This window comes from Galendromus occidentalis, unplaced genomic scaffold (genome assembly GCF_000255335.2).
Source record: "Galendromus occidentalis unplaced genomic scaffold, Mocc_1.1 scf7180000077501, whole genome shotgun sequence".
Classification (NCBI taxonomy): domain Eukaryota; kingdom Metazoa; phylum Arthropoda; class Arachnida; order Mesostigmata; family Phytoseiidae; genus Galendromus; species Galendromus occidentalis.
Window position 1 is genome coordinate 674,301 of NW_003805489.1, and position 19,098 is coordinate 693,398.

Genomic DNA, 19,098 nt, shown 5'->3' on the forward strand with positions numbered 1-19,098 from the left:
TTGACAAGAACTGCTCGTTCCAATTCTCAGACAATTCGAGGGCTGCGGAGGTTCCCATGGGCGGAGTCTGGTCAATAATGCAAGTCGAGAGTCACAGATGAATGATGAATCATTCACGAGAGGAGAATGAAGTGGAGGAAAAACAAAAGATGTCGGAAATCATGAAAGAGACCGCCAAGCCTGATCCTGAGTGGGGAGTCGCCAAGGGAACGGGCTTGGATTGGACGGCGGGTGGGGAATTCCCCTCTCTTTTCAGGTTTCATTCAACAGTTCTCTGTCGACTTGACACGTCGTCGGTTGTAAGCTTGTCTTGAACGTTTAAGCCCTTCGTTCCTCCGTACACGGTGTTCTTGTCGTAAACAGATCTTGGCGCTTTATATCAGGCAGCGATGTGGACCACAGGGATATCTTCGAGTACAACGGAAGAAAATAAAAAGCGAACACCGCACTTCCCTAGCTGAGATCGAATCGCAGTGGAGCACATTGCACAAGGGGAAAGAAGCGAGTTTTCATTACGGCAAAACCACCCACAATCCTACTGTATATTGGGGTGGAGAATGGGACACTTCAACGCATAGTACTCATTTGGATGGACAACGCCTGTCTCGCTCGGCTCATTTCCGCAACACGTACCGAAATATTCGCGTCGCCTCAACCCATGGGGCTAGTTATTGTTTGAGCGAAGCCGGACTGGAGTCGCCACGGAACTTTCCGGCTTGCAATGGTCGGCGAAATAAGCAATAAACTGGATGAAACGGTATTCCCGGCGTCGTCATCAGCCGCGGACCATGGGTCTTTTTCGACGTAGCGCTGCATCCCAATTTTAGCTTGGGAGTCACACCACGGGAGCCGGGAAAACATCATTATTGCCTCGACGCACGTCCGCGGACTGGAGGAACATTGTATTTGCTTTGCGGTCCCCTCGCACGCGGTATCTCTCCCCAGTACGCTCTCCCTCTTGCTCTTCGACGTTTCCGTTTTGTTTTTTCCGCCCATCGATGGTCGCTTTCCTAAGCAAATTCTCTGTCTAAGCGAGCATTCCGGTCCCGGGACTGAACGGGCCTAAAGCGCTACGGTCACGGGCGCCGCTACAGAGTTTCTGGTGGGCTTGTAAGATTCGAGATTAACCGTTGAATAGCACAAGTTTCCTCAGTCAGTAGATTCCCTGCGCGTCCGCGCCGTCCCGAGCCTGCATCCAATAAATGGGACATGGTCATGACTCATGAGTCATGACGAATGGGTAAGACGCTTCGGGCATTCGAGAATAATTGCGGACGAACCGGATATAACGGGACAACCAGATATTGGCCATCTGGGAACTGTTGAAGATCCTGCGATATTGAACCGCAAATACGAGGTAGGAGAGATTTGTTCCAGACCTATCGTGCGTTTCATGGCAGGTCCTACCACATAGGAAGCGGTGGGTATCCTTTGGAGCAAATCCTCGAAGACGAAGCGAGTTCGAATACAATCGAATCTCGAAGGATTCTCCCCAGGATCGAACCACGAGAATGGAAGAGTGGAAATTTCGTGGTTAAAGCGACTTTGTCAAGATGCCGGGAGGTATATAGACCTCGAATGCACATCGGTGAAACAGAAGCAAATCATGCCTGCAAGCGAGCGACCAGGCGGAATCGCTGGCAGGACCCTCGCGTTCCCCTCTCTCACAAGCCGTACTTTCTCACAGGTCTTTCCAAACCCGGTGTCAGCAGCGCGCTCATAGCCCGGTGATTCGAGCTATCTCCCGGCCACCCGAACGGTTTCTCCCGCGAACGAGTACGCTCTAGGCAACGACTCGATCTCCCTCTCTCGGCCTGCATTTCAATAACATTGCTTGGCACCTCGACCATCCGCGCGAGGAAGAGAACGCACTCTCCCTGTAGCAATTCATTCCTCGAAATCGCAGTTCTCGACGTAGTTTTTCCTGCTGCTGTGGCAAGAACTCTGTTTTCCGTTCGCACCGGACTTCAACTTCACCCATCAGACCGTGACCGACAAGCTATCATCAGAAGTTCATTTCATTCCGTCTGAACAATCAATGGTGAGTACAATATATCGGACGAACTTCCTCCCGGATTCAGCGGCGGACCGTTCACGAATCCGATCTCTCGATCAAGGTGACGGGGAAGGAAAAAATTCGATATTGAGAAGAGCAACAGGAAAACGATAAGTGATTCGCTCGGGCTCTTTCAAGCTGTCAACACTCGAGATATTGCGCGGCAAGAGCACGACTCTGGAAGAATATCTTCGGCGTATCCCGAGAAGCTCGCTCGTTTGGAGACTCTGTTTGGAGATCGACAATCAAAGCGCGAGAAATTCTGCAGATTAATTATGTTCGCGGAATGATCCGGATATTCGTGAACGATCCAGATCTCCGTAATCTCCGCTGCCGAATGCATGCGCTCGCTCTCTCGGACAGCTTCGATGAGGGCAATCAGCAGCTGGCTATCATGGCGTTCGTTGTCTGATTCCGAAATAAACAAGATGAGCGCTTCCTCGCAAAGGATACACGGCTGCCGAACGGTGTAACAGTAGATGCCTGGGGTGAATAATCGCTCTCCATATGAGCGTTGATCTGCGCACAGATTCTACGTCAAGTTCAGTCGACTAGGCTGATTGTTTCACATGAGATGGAAGATTGTTCCAGACGTCGTCGTTCATGGTCAGTTGGAGCAATATTTACGATATTGTCGCCGGTATCATTGATGTACCGACACTCTATTCTACTATTGAAGACATCCTGAATCTTGCGCGAGATACTTTGTTTCAATCTGTCTTCAGTGGATATCCTGACCGGGCGCCCACTCGGATTCCTCGATGCGGGTGTTTGACCAAGTATCGTCGGATAGTCGGGTAGGGCTAGATGGGGCGCTCGAGACAGGGGTTCGTTGTTCATGCCGGAACGTGAGTGTTGTGTGTCTCTCTCTCCAAGCCCCGTGTTCGCCTTTTGATTTTGGCACCGTCGCGTCACTCTTTATCTCGGGGCTCTCGACCAGTGGTGAGTGCGGACTTTCGAGAACCGAAAACATCAACATCATCCCTCATAAGGCCGTGAACTTAACGCGAGCGAGTCTTGCGCGAATCGCCCTCAACGAGCTTGTTTTTCGAGAATCTCCGCGAAACTTCTCCGGCGAGGAATTCCGTTGCGCGAATTCAGCGAGTCCCTGATCGTTCCGCTCAGTTCACTCACTCTGTGGTGATATCGAGTTGACGAACGTTCCGTACGAGATTGCTGCCTTCCGCGTAAAATGTCCTCGGAATTCGTCACTTTCTCTCTTCCCCGATCTCTCTCCGACGGTCCTACGCACAGACGCTCTGCCAAGTGAACCCGGAAAGTAGAGCGAGCGACCTAGAAGAAGGACTTGGCTTCAAGCTCTGTCTTCGAGCTGCGAAGTTTCCGTACGAGGGAGTCGGGCCGGAGAGAAAACAGAAGAATTCGTCACGCCACGCCTTTGTCAGCTCCTGCGCTTCGCGTTCCCGGCCCATCCCGGATTCGGGGGCAAGGAGGATCGCCCGGGAAAACTCAGCCGTTTCGAAAAGCTTCGAAGATTATCCTGGGGAGAGGCATCCTTTGGTTGAGATAATTCCGCTCCGAGGTCGTTTCTCCCGTATTGCCTCTCCCCCGGAAAGCTGGAAACTCGTTCGAGCGATTCTCGCCGTGCACATGGGAGATTGGTTGAGATATATCGCCGCATTTAAAGGTCTCCGATGCCCACAATAACCCGCTGACCAATGGCCAGCGCGCGGGCCAACCGAATCGTATCTGACAGAGGGCAGGCGCCACACGAGTGCTCCTCTCATCGCGAAGGGTACTCCATCACTGACTAAATTCCATCAGCTGAAAGAATAATTAATTCTCGTGGCACGACCAGGAGCCCGCTCGTATTTCCACCGTACTAAATGAATTCAGGACGTCCCAGGCTCGAACTCCGAGTCGACGACAGTGCGTGGGTTCTATTCGAGCGGCAAAAACGCGCGCCTCCAAGCAAGCAGATGCGTGGACCAGATCCTTTTAGACATCAACGTCCAATGCACCACGACGTCTACGTCGCTTCACGCTACGACGAGCCTGAACTCAACTCGCGGCCTTACTTGACGCATCCAACGGATCCTGTGGAGCTTATCCCCGAGCCTTCGTCTCCTCCCGAACGGATTGGATTTCAACTCTCGCTCTCGTTCCCCCATATGCCCCGTCTCTCGAATATCATTGAGGAAATCGCTTCATTCATCGTCATGATCGTAAAAAAAGCTTCCCTCGTTCGAGCCGAGCATCAATCGAGGATGGCTCCCGCTCCACGTCTCGTGTAAATCATGCCTCATCCTGCAGCCACCGCAGCTATTCCTGCAAGGATCCTAGGTAGAGCCCGGTCCGTCGGATGGCATTTTCCCTCATTCGGGGAGCGTTCCGCGACAGTCATATCCTGTGGCGATGTACATATGGATGCACGAACATCCGATTGCCTTTCGCCGCTTCTGTCCTGACGGAGCTCTTCAGCGCTCGATTGTGTTCGACTGGAGACGAGTTTTTCGGTTTGTCCGCGAGAGATTGTCCGCCCTGCACGCTCTGCTGGCTGACAATAATAATTGTTCATCACAGGCCAGGGGCGTGAATGCCGCCGGCGAAACAGGGCTCGTTGCTCATCGATTTTTCGACAGTCTTCATCTCGTCTCAGTCAGTCGCTCACCCGCACACTCACTCACTTTATCAGTCGGTCGGTCAGTTAGTCGCTCTGCCGACCAGAGTGATGAATTATACGAGAAAGCCGTAATGCGATCAAGCAGTAATCGAAGATGTTAGTCGACAACAGTCTTTGCACCTCCCCTATTCGATTCACAATGTGCGCTGATGTGACGGACATCGAGAACTGACAGAGATTCGATTTACAGCAGAGGAGCACCTGCTCCTATGAGTGTGTGAGGTTCATGGTTGAATACGATCGGAATCTGCCAGTCTTCTCACGATTCCTGGAAACCTCCGCGATTTCGAAACAGGTGTCTCTCATCTCTGTGTCTTTATTCTCGGTGCTTCTCCGTCGTCCGTATTACGGCGGCGAAAACAAGCGATGCGTCGGATAGACCTCGAGACAATGATCGTGGTAGGGTGACAGCATCAACCTACCTTTGGCTCGGCTTCGGCCCCGAATCTCGAAGACGCCTCATTATTTGTTGTTGAGCTGTGAGATAGCTGCTCTTCGAGATCTCAGTCACTCGGGCTCGTTTGGTATACATGGGCTGAGAATGGAAGCGTCCCTATCTCTGCGTACCTTCAGGCATGTGCAGTGAGAACAAGAAGAAGAAGAAGAAGAACGAATTGATGGGCACGCTTCTCCAAATGAGCGGGGCTCCAGTTGCTCGTCGTTTTCCGGGTCCGCCGATCCGTCCTCTTGTTTGCCTGTTCTCTTCCTGGCGAGGACTTGGAAAACGCTTGAACGGTCAGAAAATCAGGAGGGAAAGCTGATGTCTATTTGTATTCTGTGCAGGGGCGCAGGTCTCTGACTTCGATTCTCCTTCTGTGTTCTCAATGTAAATACGGCCAGTCGACACTTCAGTCCGGAGATTGAAATCGAGCGGATTGTTGGTTCGTCCGACCCATGAGCACCGTCCCCACAACAGACCGGAGGAAGACCGTAAATTCGGGAGACACGCTCTAAAGAAGGATCTTTTGGACAAGGAAACTTTTCGATTAGTAAGCACGGAACATCTTCAATGAATCATGTGATTCCTGAATCGTGTCGATGTCTCCGACAGATTTTCAGGCGAAGTTGTTCTTCTTTCCTCGGAGTCTGGGATGGACGGCAACCCGATTGGGTTGTTCGCAGATTCGTAGATGCGAACTTCCGGGCTCGGTGTTCTGGAATTTGCGACGCACAACGCCAACCCTGCTCTTTCGATTCAACGTATCTGCCTATGCTTCATCACCTGATGCGTCAAGCTTCTAGAAGTCGACGCATCGCAGCTTCGTGTGTATTTATCTGATGAATTCTAAGCGGGCGGGCTGCGAACGAAGCGCTTCCGCGTTCTTCTGAGAAGCGAACATCGAGATCGACAACCTGATGAACGGCGGGATTTCCCTTAACATTTCTGGATAGATTTCCCCGCGAGAAGGGGAACGAGCGTCTACCGCAAAGATTACTTCATCAGCCGCGAACTCGATGGAGGGAACGAATGCGACGAGCGGGTCCCGGATGCGAAGTCTCAAGAACGAAAGAATCCGGATCGCTAGAAGTTATCGCTAGAAGTCAGGTCGCAGTTCACGGCTTCCCGGATGGGGCTCGAATACGACACTCCCTCTCAGCTTTTATACGGCAGCCTGTCGTCTCAAGCTCGCATTCAGGAACAACTTCTTACGAGCGTGGATCAGCGGTTTCAGTCACAGACGCGGCGTCAAAAGCTTCCTTCATTAGACCTGTTTTGAACGTCAGAGGGAGAGCAGCTCCACAGGAGTTGAGGAGTGATGGCCTCGCTCGCTGTGAACTTGCAAGGCGCACGGATGGCTTCGTAACTCGATTAGTACTGACAGTAAAGGAACTGACGCCCCCCTTCCCTCATCTCCTTCGTCCGTGGGGAAGAGATCAGCCAGGCGTAGGACTGTGAGCGCTCGATTGCGGGACACAGCTCGGCTCCCGTGGAGCGCTGACGACAATTCGGTTTGAAAATTTTGGCGCTCAGTGAATGTCGGAGTTCCCGTCCCGCAGCTCGAGGACCTCCCCCTACCCTAGGCATTGCCGGCTGGCAATGGCTTGAAGCACTAGAATGGGTGTGCCCGATTGTCAGTGCCGAGCCATTGAGAACATGCCCGGTAGGAGCAACGGGGAAATTATCATTGAGAGACGCCAATCGTGGGTGACATTGTCAGTCTCGATATCGAGGTTTTTCCTCTGTTTCCCAAACAACCGACTGGGGTCGCGATTCTTCACATTTCCGCGCTCTATCTGAACTCTAACGAGACGGGAGATCCCGTTTTTCTCCGCGGCGGAATCTCGGGGAATCATTCGCGCGAATCCCCGTCCCACCAATTGCACCCATGTGTAGTCTGTTGCAGTGCACGCGATCGGAAGTTGATTTCGATATAAACAAAGTTTTCGTCGAGGATTCTCGTCGCTGATTAGCCCCGTCGACGGGCGGGTGTTCATTAGGAAATTGCTTCACTCATCCACGTTCTGCTTCGCGTCTCTCGGATCTTCCTCTCGAAATTATTCCCCGAAAAAGGTCGTGAAGGTCTATCTACATATCGGAGGTTCGTCAGGAGCCCCGAGAGCACCGGATGCAAACTCCGACATACGAACCTTCACGAGTCCTTAAGAAAAATTGTCGTTGGTGTAAAATCCAGATACACAGATCGCTTCCGGCATCCCCGGAAATTCAAGTCTGAGCACCCACACCCTCGGATCGGAAGCACTCGTTGCATGATGGATAACTAATGCGTTCCCCGTACTGGATCGATTTTTAATCAAACTCACTGTGTATCACCTGCTCCTAACAATCTTTTCCAGTTGTTCCCGCGCCGCCGCTCGATTCGATATCGGTCGCAGCATTACGCGGTTTGCGGATCCCCGTGGGATTAATGAACCACGTCCAGTGAGCCTCCGAGTCGGAAGCGACTTGACCATCTCGCGCGTGGGGATTCGGACTTCTATCTGCAGAACCACCATCTCTCCTACGGTGTCTACCAAACGCCTGCTCGCCGACCGAACAAATATCCCACCGTAGGCCGAGTCACGTCAGCGCGGGCTACGATTTTAGAAAGTCACTCAGCGAGACCTTGCGGAGCACGAGGAGTCTGAAAGTCGACGTTTCGTCTAACTTGTGTGTTCGCCTCTGCCTTACCTCCTCCACCAACGTCTTGAGCGCAATGGCGGAGAAGGGAGGGAATCGGAGAACTGCTCAACCTGAGGTTAGTTCTTTCTTTGATACCGAGTTATCGACGACTCCGTGGTCTAGCGAGCCGAACTTCCCTGAAAGCTCGGAACTATTTCGAAGACGGCTCCACTCCGGACGGGGCAAACAAACCAACCAGCCCCCGTGTTCAGAGGGCGAATTCTCTCCGTCGACATTCGGAAGTTCACGAACTTGGGCGCGGCGCTCCTGTAAACACCCGATTTTCGTCAATACCCCTGTCGCTCGCCATGGCGTTCCTCCGATCCGTTCCCCTCCGCTTGCTTCCTCCACGACTGCTTTTCGTGCTGCTTTTCTTCCCCACTCGTGCGACGGGGCTCGATGCTCCCATGAATGGAAGAAAAATTAATCCTGACGTGCAAGCCTCGCGGATGAGGCCTAAGCCACCGATCGGAACTTCCATGATACATATCATGGTACAAATGGTCCGGCTTGGGTCGCGGCGGAAACTACTGCGGAACGCCTGCCGTCCATTTGTTTCCGGTCGATTTTTCGAGGAGCCCACCACGGAGTGAGACGGCTCAATTGAATCTGAACGATTGGAGAGTATGCGACGACGGTAAAATCGCGTCGTCCGGCTGGAGCTATCGTGGGGTGTTCATCCTGGAAACGTTCTTGGCCACGTCCTCGATGTCGTCGGCGGCATCGGCATTGTTCGGTTGTCCCACTTTCTCTTGTTGCCGCTTTCTTCGCCGCAGGTGTTTACAGTTTGTCATTCACAGCCCAGCTGACTAACAAACGATTGTTGTTCCAGGCTGTCGAGACATACGGACTGCTGGAGGAACAGGTGGCCGAGTTCAAGGAGGCGTTCCTCTTGTTCGACAAAGACTGCGACGGAATGATTACAGCTGCTGAGCTCGGTGTGGTCATGAGATCCCTCGGTCAGCGACCCACCGAGCAGGAGCTCAAGAAAATGGTCACCATGGTCGATCAGGATGGGAACGGTACGTCTCGACTCCGATCTTGCATTAGATGCGCTCTGATAGATTCCATTCACACGGGGTCGAGCTCAACGATCTGCTCGATCTCCCAGACGCGAATCAACGTCTCCTCAGCGTGCCATTCGTGACAGCGGAGAAATAATCTTACATTCGGAGTTTCTCACCACGGCGGGGCACGGCGCTCAATGGATAGGATTTTCGCTCCGAAAGCGAAGCCGCTCCCTTAGAGAAATCCCGTCGTTCAGATTCTCGATTGTCCTTGACCGCTCATTCACCTGTTCGTCCTTGAAGGGCTCTCCTAGGGAAAAACGAGGGCCCACGCTCGTATCGAAACATCCTTGAGCCGCCGATAATGGGGGTTTTCTTATTTGGTAATTTTTCGTTTGTTTTCCCCAACAGGAACGATAGAGTTCAATGAGTTCCTCATGATGATGTCGAAAAAAGTCAAGGAAGCCGACAGCGAAGAAGAGCTCCGGGAGGCATTCAGGGTGTTCGATCGCGACGGCGACGGCTTCATCTCACGAGAGGAACTCAAGCATGTCATGAACAATCTTGGCGAAACCCTGTCCGACGACGACGTAGAAGATATGATTCGGGAGGCCGATCGGGACGGAGATGGCAAAATCAACTACGACGAGTTTGTTCTCATTATCACCTCCGCCAAGTAGGCCTCTTCCTGGCGAATAGACGAGCGAGCCAACGGGCCGTGGATGAGCTGACCGGTCGCCGACAGCTAGACTGCTGTCGGTCAGCAAGTCAGAGAGCCGGTCATCTCGTGGGCTGAACAGCCGAATCCGGGAGACTTGCTAGCATCAGCAGCGTCAAAATTCAGGCTCACTACGACGGAAAAAGGAAAACTCTCCGCATTTCAGAACGTCGCGGCTCCTGGACTCCCGACGGCAGAACAGCCACGCGCCCCGAACCTGTGCTTCGCATAGAAAGACAACGATTTATATTATACATAAAAATGAATATATATTTAATCGCAGGAGTTATGACACTCCGGTTTCGGATTGGAACGCTATCGTCTTCATTTGAAAACGTGATTTCTTTTACGGACGACCAAAGTACGAGAACTCCCTCGCCCCGTCTGGTCCTCCGGGGGAAAAACGTTCGTCCCACCCGGAACTCGGGTACTGAACGTAGGATCAGCCTGCGATGACTCGATCTGCATTCCGTCGAGAATTGAAAGGATTCGACCGCTCCAGATTATTACATTCCACTCCTGATCGCTGATCTTATCGTCTGACTGAAAATGTTGTCCGTAACGCGACGCTCTTCTAATAGGAGCACGGAGTTTCGGAAGTGGCTGAGTTCCCTTTCACAATGAAGATTCTCTCGTTTCAATTGTTTCGTTCCACAATGAGGACGCTTTCGTTTTTCCCTCCCCGTCCACAATGAGAGGAGTTTCCTCGAAATGAGGGAAGAGAATGGGGTTTCTCATTCACGACGATGATGAGCTTCACCGAAATTCAGTAAAGAGGCGCATGGATTCGAGCTTCGCCAGATATTTCTACACGGATCTCCGTAGGTCCTGGATGCTTTTTGACGATCCCGTCATTCCTCACTCTCGGCGCCGGCGCACGTATCATAGCTACCCTCTGCATCCGTTGCATCCCGAAACTCCGCCTCGGTGGTCAGTAGCTGCCCGCATACGATCGATGGACCGGTGAGCAAGCCTGGCCTTCAGAAGGTCAATCCGCGCTGGCTTGCGAATATTATCGCGGTCCAGCCTCTCGCTAAAGTGTTCCGTTCAGCCGAAAAGACGAACAGCATCCGATTTCAATTCATCGAAATAAATTTCCTCTTCGCGTAGCCCTCTTGGACTCATATCATCCGTCCGAATCATAGGACATGGAATAGTTCGTAAGCTCACGGTCTGCGCTGGAGACCGATATGAGGAATTTCACCCGTATCCAGCAAGTCATGCGAAGGAACCGAGAGGCATAGAGGAACTGGTTGAAGCCACGCGTTTTCGCGGCATGAATGCGGAGGCTCGATGTAATTTCCTCGACGAAAATCGACTGATCAAATTGCGATTCCTCTTGTTCGGAGTTTATGCCGAGAGGAGTCCCTTAGGAAGAGATTCGATTCCGGCTCTATCATTACATACGCCTCGCTAATGGATTCAGAAGGGCGCTGAGATTCCAACGGCGCCGGCGATGGTGGCCGGTATCCTCCGCGTCGTCATCGGCCTGTAGGACAGGATTCAGAGCTGGAGCTTGAACCTGCGATCGCTCTCTCAAGGTTGTCTTCATCCCAATGACCTTCATATAAGCACGGAATCGAACCCTGGTGGGATTCGATTGACATGCGTTTTTCTCGGCGTCGGCTCCCTCGACATCGGGCCGTCCCGATCGGATATCTCGACCTGAAAGATAAATGTCTGATTGTGGCCTCGCGAATGCTTGCCGCGGTGAGTGAATTCTTCCGGGACTGCAGAGAAAAGTGCCTGAGCAGCAGGAGTTTCATTTCACTTCATTTCTTGGGTAATGTTATAACAGCCATACCGCGCCTCTCCGTGCCCAGCAGAGGAAGGCTTCTTGACAGGAACAGAGACGTCGAACGAGCGCCGAAGATAGGTCGAACGAGGGAGGATTTGTGCTCACCTTCATTTTCTCGGAAATTGAGTCGGGTGTGATCCTTGACGTATTAATGCGGCTTGATCCGAAAAGCAGGCAACGGATGTCCAGCGGAGCAGAGAAAACGGTGCCAGAAACCACAGGAGACCGAACCTCCATCCTTCACAGCCAGCATTGTCGCACCGAATCACGGGTGCAAACTTTTCCTCAAATCGTCGAGGGGGGTCAGGCGCTGGGGCGAATCCATCGCATCCTTTCGATTATTGCTCGCTGAACTGAGGGCGTCAATCCTCCCCCGAGGCCCGAGATTTCGAAAGAAGTTTTTTTTTCCACAGTCTGGCATTTCCGTTGTCGGGCTCAACATTGACGGTGTTCTGAGCTACCTCAAACCGAGAGCATCCTCAGATCAGCTCTCACAACAACAGGTGAAATAAAGGTAAGCGAGCCTTTCAAACCTTGAGCCCGGGGCGGAAACGGACGCCAACACTCGATCGGGTGAGAGATGATCGATTGCCGGACTTGACCGCTTGGATTAGAAAGATCCTGGAGCGAGATCCGTAGACCTTCTCGTGAAGGTCTCCCTCTGCTCATCTTGATCCCAGCATTGCCGCCATGAAGGGGACCGCTTGATGGGAAGATCGTGCTCCCATCCAGAATTATTGCCCCGGCTTCCCTCTTAGGCGCGGATTTCATCGCTGCCCACGAAGTCCGGTCCGGTGATGAGAACAGCAGAACTCCTACTGAATCTCAGGGAAGGAACGCCGAGCTTGACAAGGGGTGCAGCTGACCGCTACCCTCCCCGTTGCGGGCGAGGCTATCAGGTTTCACGTACGGAACTGACTCCGAGAGAAAATTCTGTGACCATGACAGTGAACCCTGAGATGCAATCCCGTTCACCTCCGATGCGTGGACAGTCGGGTCCACTCCGAGGCCCGAGGGGATCCCGAATCCATCTCTGGGTTTTCGGGTCGGAGCTCGCCGCTTCCTGCCGTATTTTTATCCAAAACTACATACACGGATGCTGCTTCTCTGATTTTTCTGATGAGAAGCGTGAGCCAACAGAAGATCGAGTATCGGGGAGGGGGGATTCTAGGTCTGTCTGCCAGACAAGAATAAACGGAATTCGTATTTTTGGATCGTCGAGACTGAGGAAGCGAGGTCTCTGATCACGCGAGAGCTCCGTTGCATGAGTCCGGTTGTAAGTATGGTGTCGATTTACGCTGACGGGGGAATTAAGCTGGTTACATATTCCACTGTGCTCGACGGTGCCCGATGTCCCACGAGATCCACTACCTACGTATATCGCTGCGCTCTCGATTAACCTTGAGTGGGCAACCCGGAGTTTTTTCCTCCGCAAATTATTTCTTCCCCCGCGAGCGAGCGTGCAAGCAGAGTTTGAGTAAAACCACCTACGAGTCTCGCCGACTTTCGATGAGCCGGGCTGAGAGCGGTCCACAGGGACCTCACACACTTTTTCGGAAGATTTCCCTTCAGGCACGGAGAAAGAGGTTTTGAATCGATCCCGCTGCGGAAGATGGACCCTTAGACTGACCGAGCAAAGCCTTCTCTGTCGTATACAGCGTCTTGCATACTTGATTATTCAGAGATCTGCTCCTCAGGCCGAGAACTCGAGAAGGTCAACGGTCTTCGGTTCCCTGTCGGTCTCTTTCAGTCGCTTCCCAGGTTCTGACTCGACCCTTCTAAAAATATCGGGACCTTCTTGCTGGAGTCGAGGATCATTCGCTCATTGGACGAGAGGTGGACACTGTGTCCTCGTCTCGAAGCCTTCGAGCCGAAGGGCACTGAAACCAAAACTTCAAATTAGAGCGCAGGCATGCTTCCCCCAGCCAGACGACGGTCAGCTATCCCTTGCTCATTCCGCGAGTTCAGTCCCACCCATGTACCACAATTTCAGAAAGGCCTTGTAACGGACGTGAGACAGAGCTCTCGTGACTCTCATTCCGACCGGAACTCTCATCTCGGGGCCCACTGAAGCTCATATGTATATGCAGGACGAGCACATTCTCCACGTTGGGGAACGATATCCAATGGATCGTCGAGCTCGGGGAACACACTGCTGGCGACGATCCAAATTGAGGGAAAGAGGGAGCGGTCCAGCCGGCGGGACCGGACAATAATCCCTTCATCTTCTTACAGAGCAGAAGGCCAGATGGCTTGTTTGCTCGCTCAGCGGTAGCCACATGGAAGTGGACACGGCAAAAACACGTTCCACCGAGATCCATATGTCTCGGCATCTCCACGCGATCACTCGAAGGTTCAGTGGAAATTCCATGGAAAATTCTCGCCTTATTCCGAATTCCTCGAAGAGGCTTCCCTGCTGCGAGGGCCTCTCTTAGAACGCGGCCTGCTCCGTAGGCTTCTACAGCGACTCGTTTTTCCAAGTCTTGATTATACAGCTGGCAGGACTCCCAAGTTTATCTGCGATTGGAAAATAGTGTCTGCGAATTGAGTCCGGTGAATGGCCTCGAAGGTCAAGTACACGAGTTCAGCCGCGGTGGAAGAAAACAAGACTGTTCTCGGCTCCTAAGGCTACGAGACTCGCAAAAAAACAGGATGGTGGCGAATGAACTCGGAAACTCCAAGAAACTGGCTCTCACGATTCCATGGATCGAGCTGCCGCGTGGAATCGAGCCACCTGATAAGCCGAGGAATGGGGAACCTCGGCTCGCACTCACTTTCGCATCGGATCGAACATCGAACGCAACTCATTATTCTCACGATGTGTTCGCGAAGGAATGCCGTGAACGCCCCGAGGGCGGATTGGCTTCAGGGAGTGTAGTCTCGGGTTCCCACATTGAAGTTCCAACTTGCGGGTTTCGCCTAGCTCCCTCGGTTCCCGAACCGAGCCACTCGAGTGACTTCTGAGCTCCGCGGATAAGAAGCCGTAGTTCAGGTAAAACACGGAGGATCACCACTTCATCCCCATGTTGCAGGAACCAGAAACCATGGGTTCAGTTCTTGGTCGAGATTTAGTTTCCGGTCTGCGCCGGGTTCATATTCCCTCGAATCCAGGCTCTCTTGACCTTGGGCGAATTTGATGGAACATTCCCGTGGGGCTCCCGATCAGATTCATCCACAGAAACTCTCGATGCGAAGATTCCCATCCGGGACGCGGTTGGCTTTACTCGTCTGAGATCATCGGAAGGATCTTCACGTGTATCGTATACAGGATTTAGTTCTACTCGATTAAGGAGATCTTCGAGGAGAAGGATCGTACGAGTTGTCTGTGCCCACCAAGATCATCACAGCTCTTCATTGTAAACATGTTTGCTTGAGCAATCGCATGAGTCATCGAACAATCGGGCGTCCTCGATTTGGTATTCTGGTGCCCGCAACGATGCGGCAGCTATAGCGAATCGGAGCGCTCTAGAGATGAATTCGGGAGGGAGTGAGTCGGTCTAATGATGTTACTCGAATCCGCGCGGGATCCATTTGTCAAGGCAGTAGAAATCGTTTCCATTGTTCTCGGGCTCATTTATCCGACGCCGGGCTGGATCTTTCCGGGACATCCGATAGAAGAAAGCGCATTGGGAGCTCCACAGCAACCAACGTATGTACAATGTCCAGTCTCCGCTTCACGAATGGTGTTGGCGAGCCGAGCCCCCCACGACGAGCGCGATGCGCTCTCCTAAAAATGAATAGGCGAACCTGCGGACGATCGGAACGAAGAGGTAGGAATAATGAAATGCATTACAAAGGAGCTGCGACCGTTTTTCAAGGAATCGTTTTCTGGGTTAAATTCGTTCCCGGATCCATTCCTGCCACGGAGCTCGCCCACCGGTGCAGGCCGAATGCCATCTCTATCGGTTCGAGCGCAGAAAATGAATCGGAGTCTTAGCACGTACACTCGCGGAGCTCCTCGTCCTGAGACTTGCAACCTGATTCACTTATGAGGAAAGTTTTGTTCAATACCGACTGATGTTTCTCGCTCGTGATGATCCCGCGGCGCAACTTTCATGATGCGTGCATTGTTACTGGAAGCGCCATCATTGCTGGTATCTCTTGTCGCCTCACGTGCCCACCCCGCGGGACACGGGCGATCCCGAGAAGCACATACGCTCGCCCAATTACGCGATCCGGATACCTAAATGGAGCCGCTCATTTCGCTTGCTTCGACTTGCTTGAATGACTTCCAATACAAGCAGTGTCAGACGCCGTTGTCACGGAAAGAAACGCCCGAGTTCGCGTGTCGCACCTTCGCTTACTGTCGGTATCCACCTCTCTCAGTAATATAATATTTCGGAGAAGGATTCGAGCTGCTTCGAAGATCTCTCAGACGACTCAATTTCTCAGACTAATTTCACGGAGCTCTTATAGCTTCAGGCAGTCTCGACGTCGGCAATGGCCCAGTCGGGAACTTCGAACTCGGACCGGGGAGCGACCACACCGTAGACCTTGAATCGGAGTCGAACCGCACGGCTGATCCTGGTAGCACAGGATAAGTCAAATCACGGGTTCATGAGGATCGTCGACTGAATTCCGAGAGCTCCGTCCGATACCCTTCCGTCGAAGTAACCGTGTCAATGGTGAGCTCTGCCCTGCTGCGACGCAGATAAGACAAGCGCCGGAATCGCCAGTCTGCGTGGAGTCAGAGACCTCCCGTCCGAGAGATCAGTCCGCGTTGGAACCAAGCTGTGTCGCCGAGACTCGAGGAATGACCTCCCCAGCATCAGCTCCGACGAGGACACCACTAACTTTGTTTGTGTGCAGTCTGCCAATGCTCAACCTAATTTCCGACGAGACCGCATCTGAATCTAGGGCTCATGCGCCTGCTAGCTCGCTAAATTTAGCTCGGATCGATGTTTTTCCTCGTTGCCGAAAGGATTAGGTTCCTGGACAACCGAACTCGGATCGCAGTCCGGGAGCCTCTGACCGCGAGAACGAGCGGGCAGCTTACTGGAAATGTCATGACAGATGAGCGAGGCTCCGCAGATATAAAGAGGCATTCGATAAGATTCGAGAGTTCTTCCCGAAGCTATACTCTACGGATAGTCTCTGACGGTCTTATTTTCTGTTCCCTCTTCTGTTCGAATCTAACGGTGCCGCTTACGTTCGGCCCCCAGTCAGCGCGAATCAGTGTCGATCGGCGTGCGGGAATGTGACGCGGAATTTCTCGTCTCCTTGACTCAGAGTAACATTTCAGATTCCTTGTCGCTTGGAATGCGATGCCGAAGGCGTTTCCGCCTCGAATCCAATGGAGGAGCGCTCACGGGAGATCTTCGTAGGAACGTCGGCAAACGCCTGTCCCTCCCGGAGCTTCTTTTTCTAGCGCCTGGCTGGGAGGGATACAAGAACGCCGGCGGGTGCAAGCGGAAATTCCGCGCTCATTCCTATACAGCGCCCCGGCGTATATTGGAAGTGCTCTTTTTTTCGGTCTTGATTTACGCTCGGCAGGATTGTTGTAACGTTTCCCCAGGAACCGTCACCCTCTGATTCATGGCAGCTTCCGATAGCTAGTTGATAAAATCATTGAACCGTGCGTCCCGTCACTAGGAGACGCCGTCGCTCGATGTTCGGGAGTCGGGAGCTATCTCAGCGTTGGCAGTCATGGCATCATATTTGAAGAATCCGCCGCTCGCTGTAGCTCGTTGGTGTCAAGTACATACCCGCGAGCTCGCGCTTCGACGAGGATCTCATCTCGCGACCTGTGTTCTCTGGAGCCGCCAGTCTCAAAGCGCTAATTAATCACACAATGGGGCGGCGGACTCGCAGGCGTAATCCGGTAGCGGAAATCATGGAGAAGTGAGCTTCGAGCTTACGACAGGCTGAGCCACTCTCTTCCACTGCTGTCCTCGGGGTACTGCAGGTATTCACCGTACGGACGTCTTCAATCGGTCAAAAAGCTCCACGAGCTCGACGGCGTCACTGAGTTTAGCGGCGACGACTACATATATTCACCAGGACTGAATTCATTGGGGGAAAAACTTTGCACTTTAGGGCCGGCGGCCAGAGCGCGAAGAGTCCCGCTGTGCGAAACTCCGATGCATTGCCGAACTAGCTCTCCAGCGGGATAACGCGCACTATCACTTATCATCGAGACCTATTGATCGAGTCTTCCCGAAGCACGAACTATATTGAGTTCCTCCTTGCCCAAAAGCGCACACTCCCTCGTGCATTTGGAATCGGCTTCGGGTCTTAATGGATTTCCCCAAGGTCACTCCCTGTTCGGAGTTCAATCGATCGTGTGCCTCGAAATAAATATTTTCCCCATCAACCCGATCGAACGCAAAATTCATCATTGTGGTCAGGCTTTAACCGCACGCACGAATTCACTCCGCAGGAAGACTACAGCATCGTCAACCGTTCTCTTCGTTCAGTGCAATGTAATCTCGGTCGACTGTATGAACAATTACTCATGTCGAAGTTTGCGTATCCATGTCCCAAGATTAGGCAGGAAAGCAAATCGATATTATTATTTCCCGAATTCTAAACTTTTATTCGAAGTCAATAGATATCCGACTTGTGATGTACCCGCGCGGATTGACCACCCCGATCGTTCGTCCGAAGTCTTTTGACCAAGCCGAATCTGAAGGTCTCGGATACCGAGGCAAAGGAAGACGGCGCACAGTGGGGCCAAACCCGATTTTAGGCGGCAGAAACTATTTCTTCAAATCATTCAAGATATTCGAGTGCCTCGAGCTCGATCTGGTCATCTCTGAGAAATTCTGGATACGGGATCCACGTAAATCATGCTGTCGCGTCCCAATCGATCCTAGGATAGGGTCAGCAATCGAGTGTTTCCGCCCCTCCCCTTTCTTGCTCTTCGAGCATGCTCTACTGTTCTCGAGCCGGGAAATTCCCCCAGCGGAAGCCCTAATTGAGTCACGGTCTCGTCAAAAATTGGTCGGATGCGTCCATGTTGTTCGTCGGCGACTTTGGATGGTGACTTTAGATTAGAATTTCACCATATTGCAATCCGTACTCTCTATTGTGAGCCTACAGCAATGATTCTTCACTCTATCCCTCTTGGTTCTCTCCGCCAGGTCTGAGAAGTTCTTCAATGGGCGCCCCCCAGGGCGAGGTTTCCCGAGCATTCTTTCTTCCTCAAGTGGCGGAGACTGACTCGGAGCTCGAATTTGAAGCCCTCATTATCGAGCCAATCAGACTCACATTTGAAGAATCGCGGTAGCTTGCGGTTACGTGCGTCATATTTCTTATCGACTCGAGACACACACCTACTGATCTGGTTTCTGAGGTCCTCAAGATTCACGAGTTGAAGAAGGCCAATTTGCGCGGCTCAAGACGAAAATGAGCATGTCATCGAGGGGTTTCCCGCCGCAGACCTCTATGAATTTCTCAGCAAATTCTTTCCTATCGACCACGACATGGAGATCTGTAAGATGCCCGCATCCATAAATGGCCGGAACTTGCCGAGCTTTTTATTGCAGGAATGGAAAGACCAAGAGTCGGAGAAGATTTCTTGACCATTGGCGCCCCGTGGGAAGCCCTCGGAAACACTTTTTTTCGATGAAGAAGCTTGGCGGGAAGGAGTGTTTTTCGGGACAAAAAAAAATCGAGGAGAGACCTCGGAAATCGGTTCCGGCATCGGAAAAGATCATCATCGACTAGTTTATAGCGTGTTTAGACTCACATTCGACGTTTGAATCCATTTTGGATCGATCTGACTTGTCGCGATGCGAAAACAACGATGCAATGAG

At 52.3% G+C, this 19,098-nt stretch overlaps 1 protein-coding gene across 2 annotated transcripts; it reads left to right on the plus strand.

The window, feature by feature from the left end:
* The first annotated feature begins 1,728 nt into the window (after positions 1-1,728).
* On the plus strand, positions 1,729-9,850 carry LOC100901416 (calmodulin-A). 2 transcript variants are annotated; one of them, XM_018640812.1, is made up of 3 exons: positions 1,729-2,041; positions 8,651-8,840; positions 9,237-9,505. In XM_018640812.1, exons 1-3 carry the CDS (start codon positions 2,039-2,041, stop codon positions 9,503-9,505), a joined length of 462 nt encoding a protein of 153 aa, XP_018496328.1. In that variant the 5' UTR covers positions 1,729-2,038. The 2 variants fall into 2 exon arrangements, with proteins under 2 accessions (XP_018496328.1, XP_003746763.1); XM_003746715.2 differs by lacking the exon at positions 1,729-2,041 and adding an exon at positions 7,485-7,894 and having other exon boundaries at positions 9,237-9,850.
* The last annotated feature ends 9,248 nt before the right edge of the window (positions 9,851-19,098 follow it).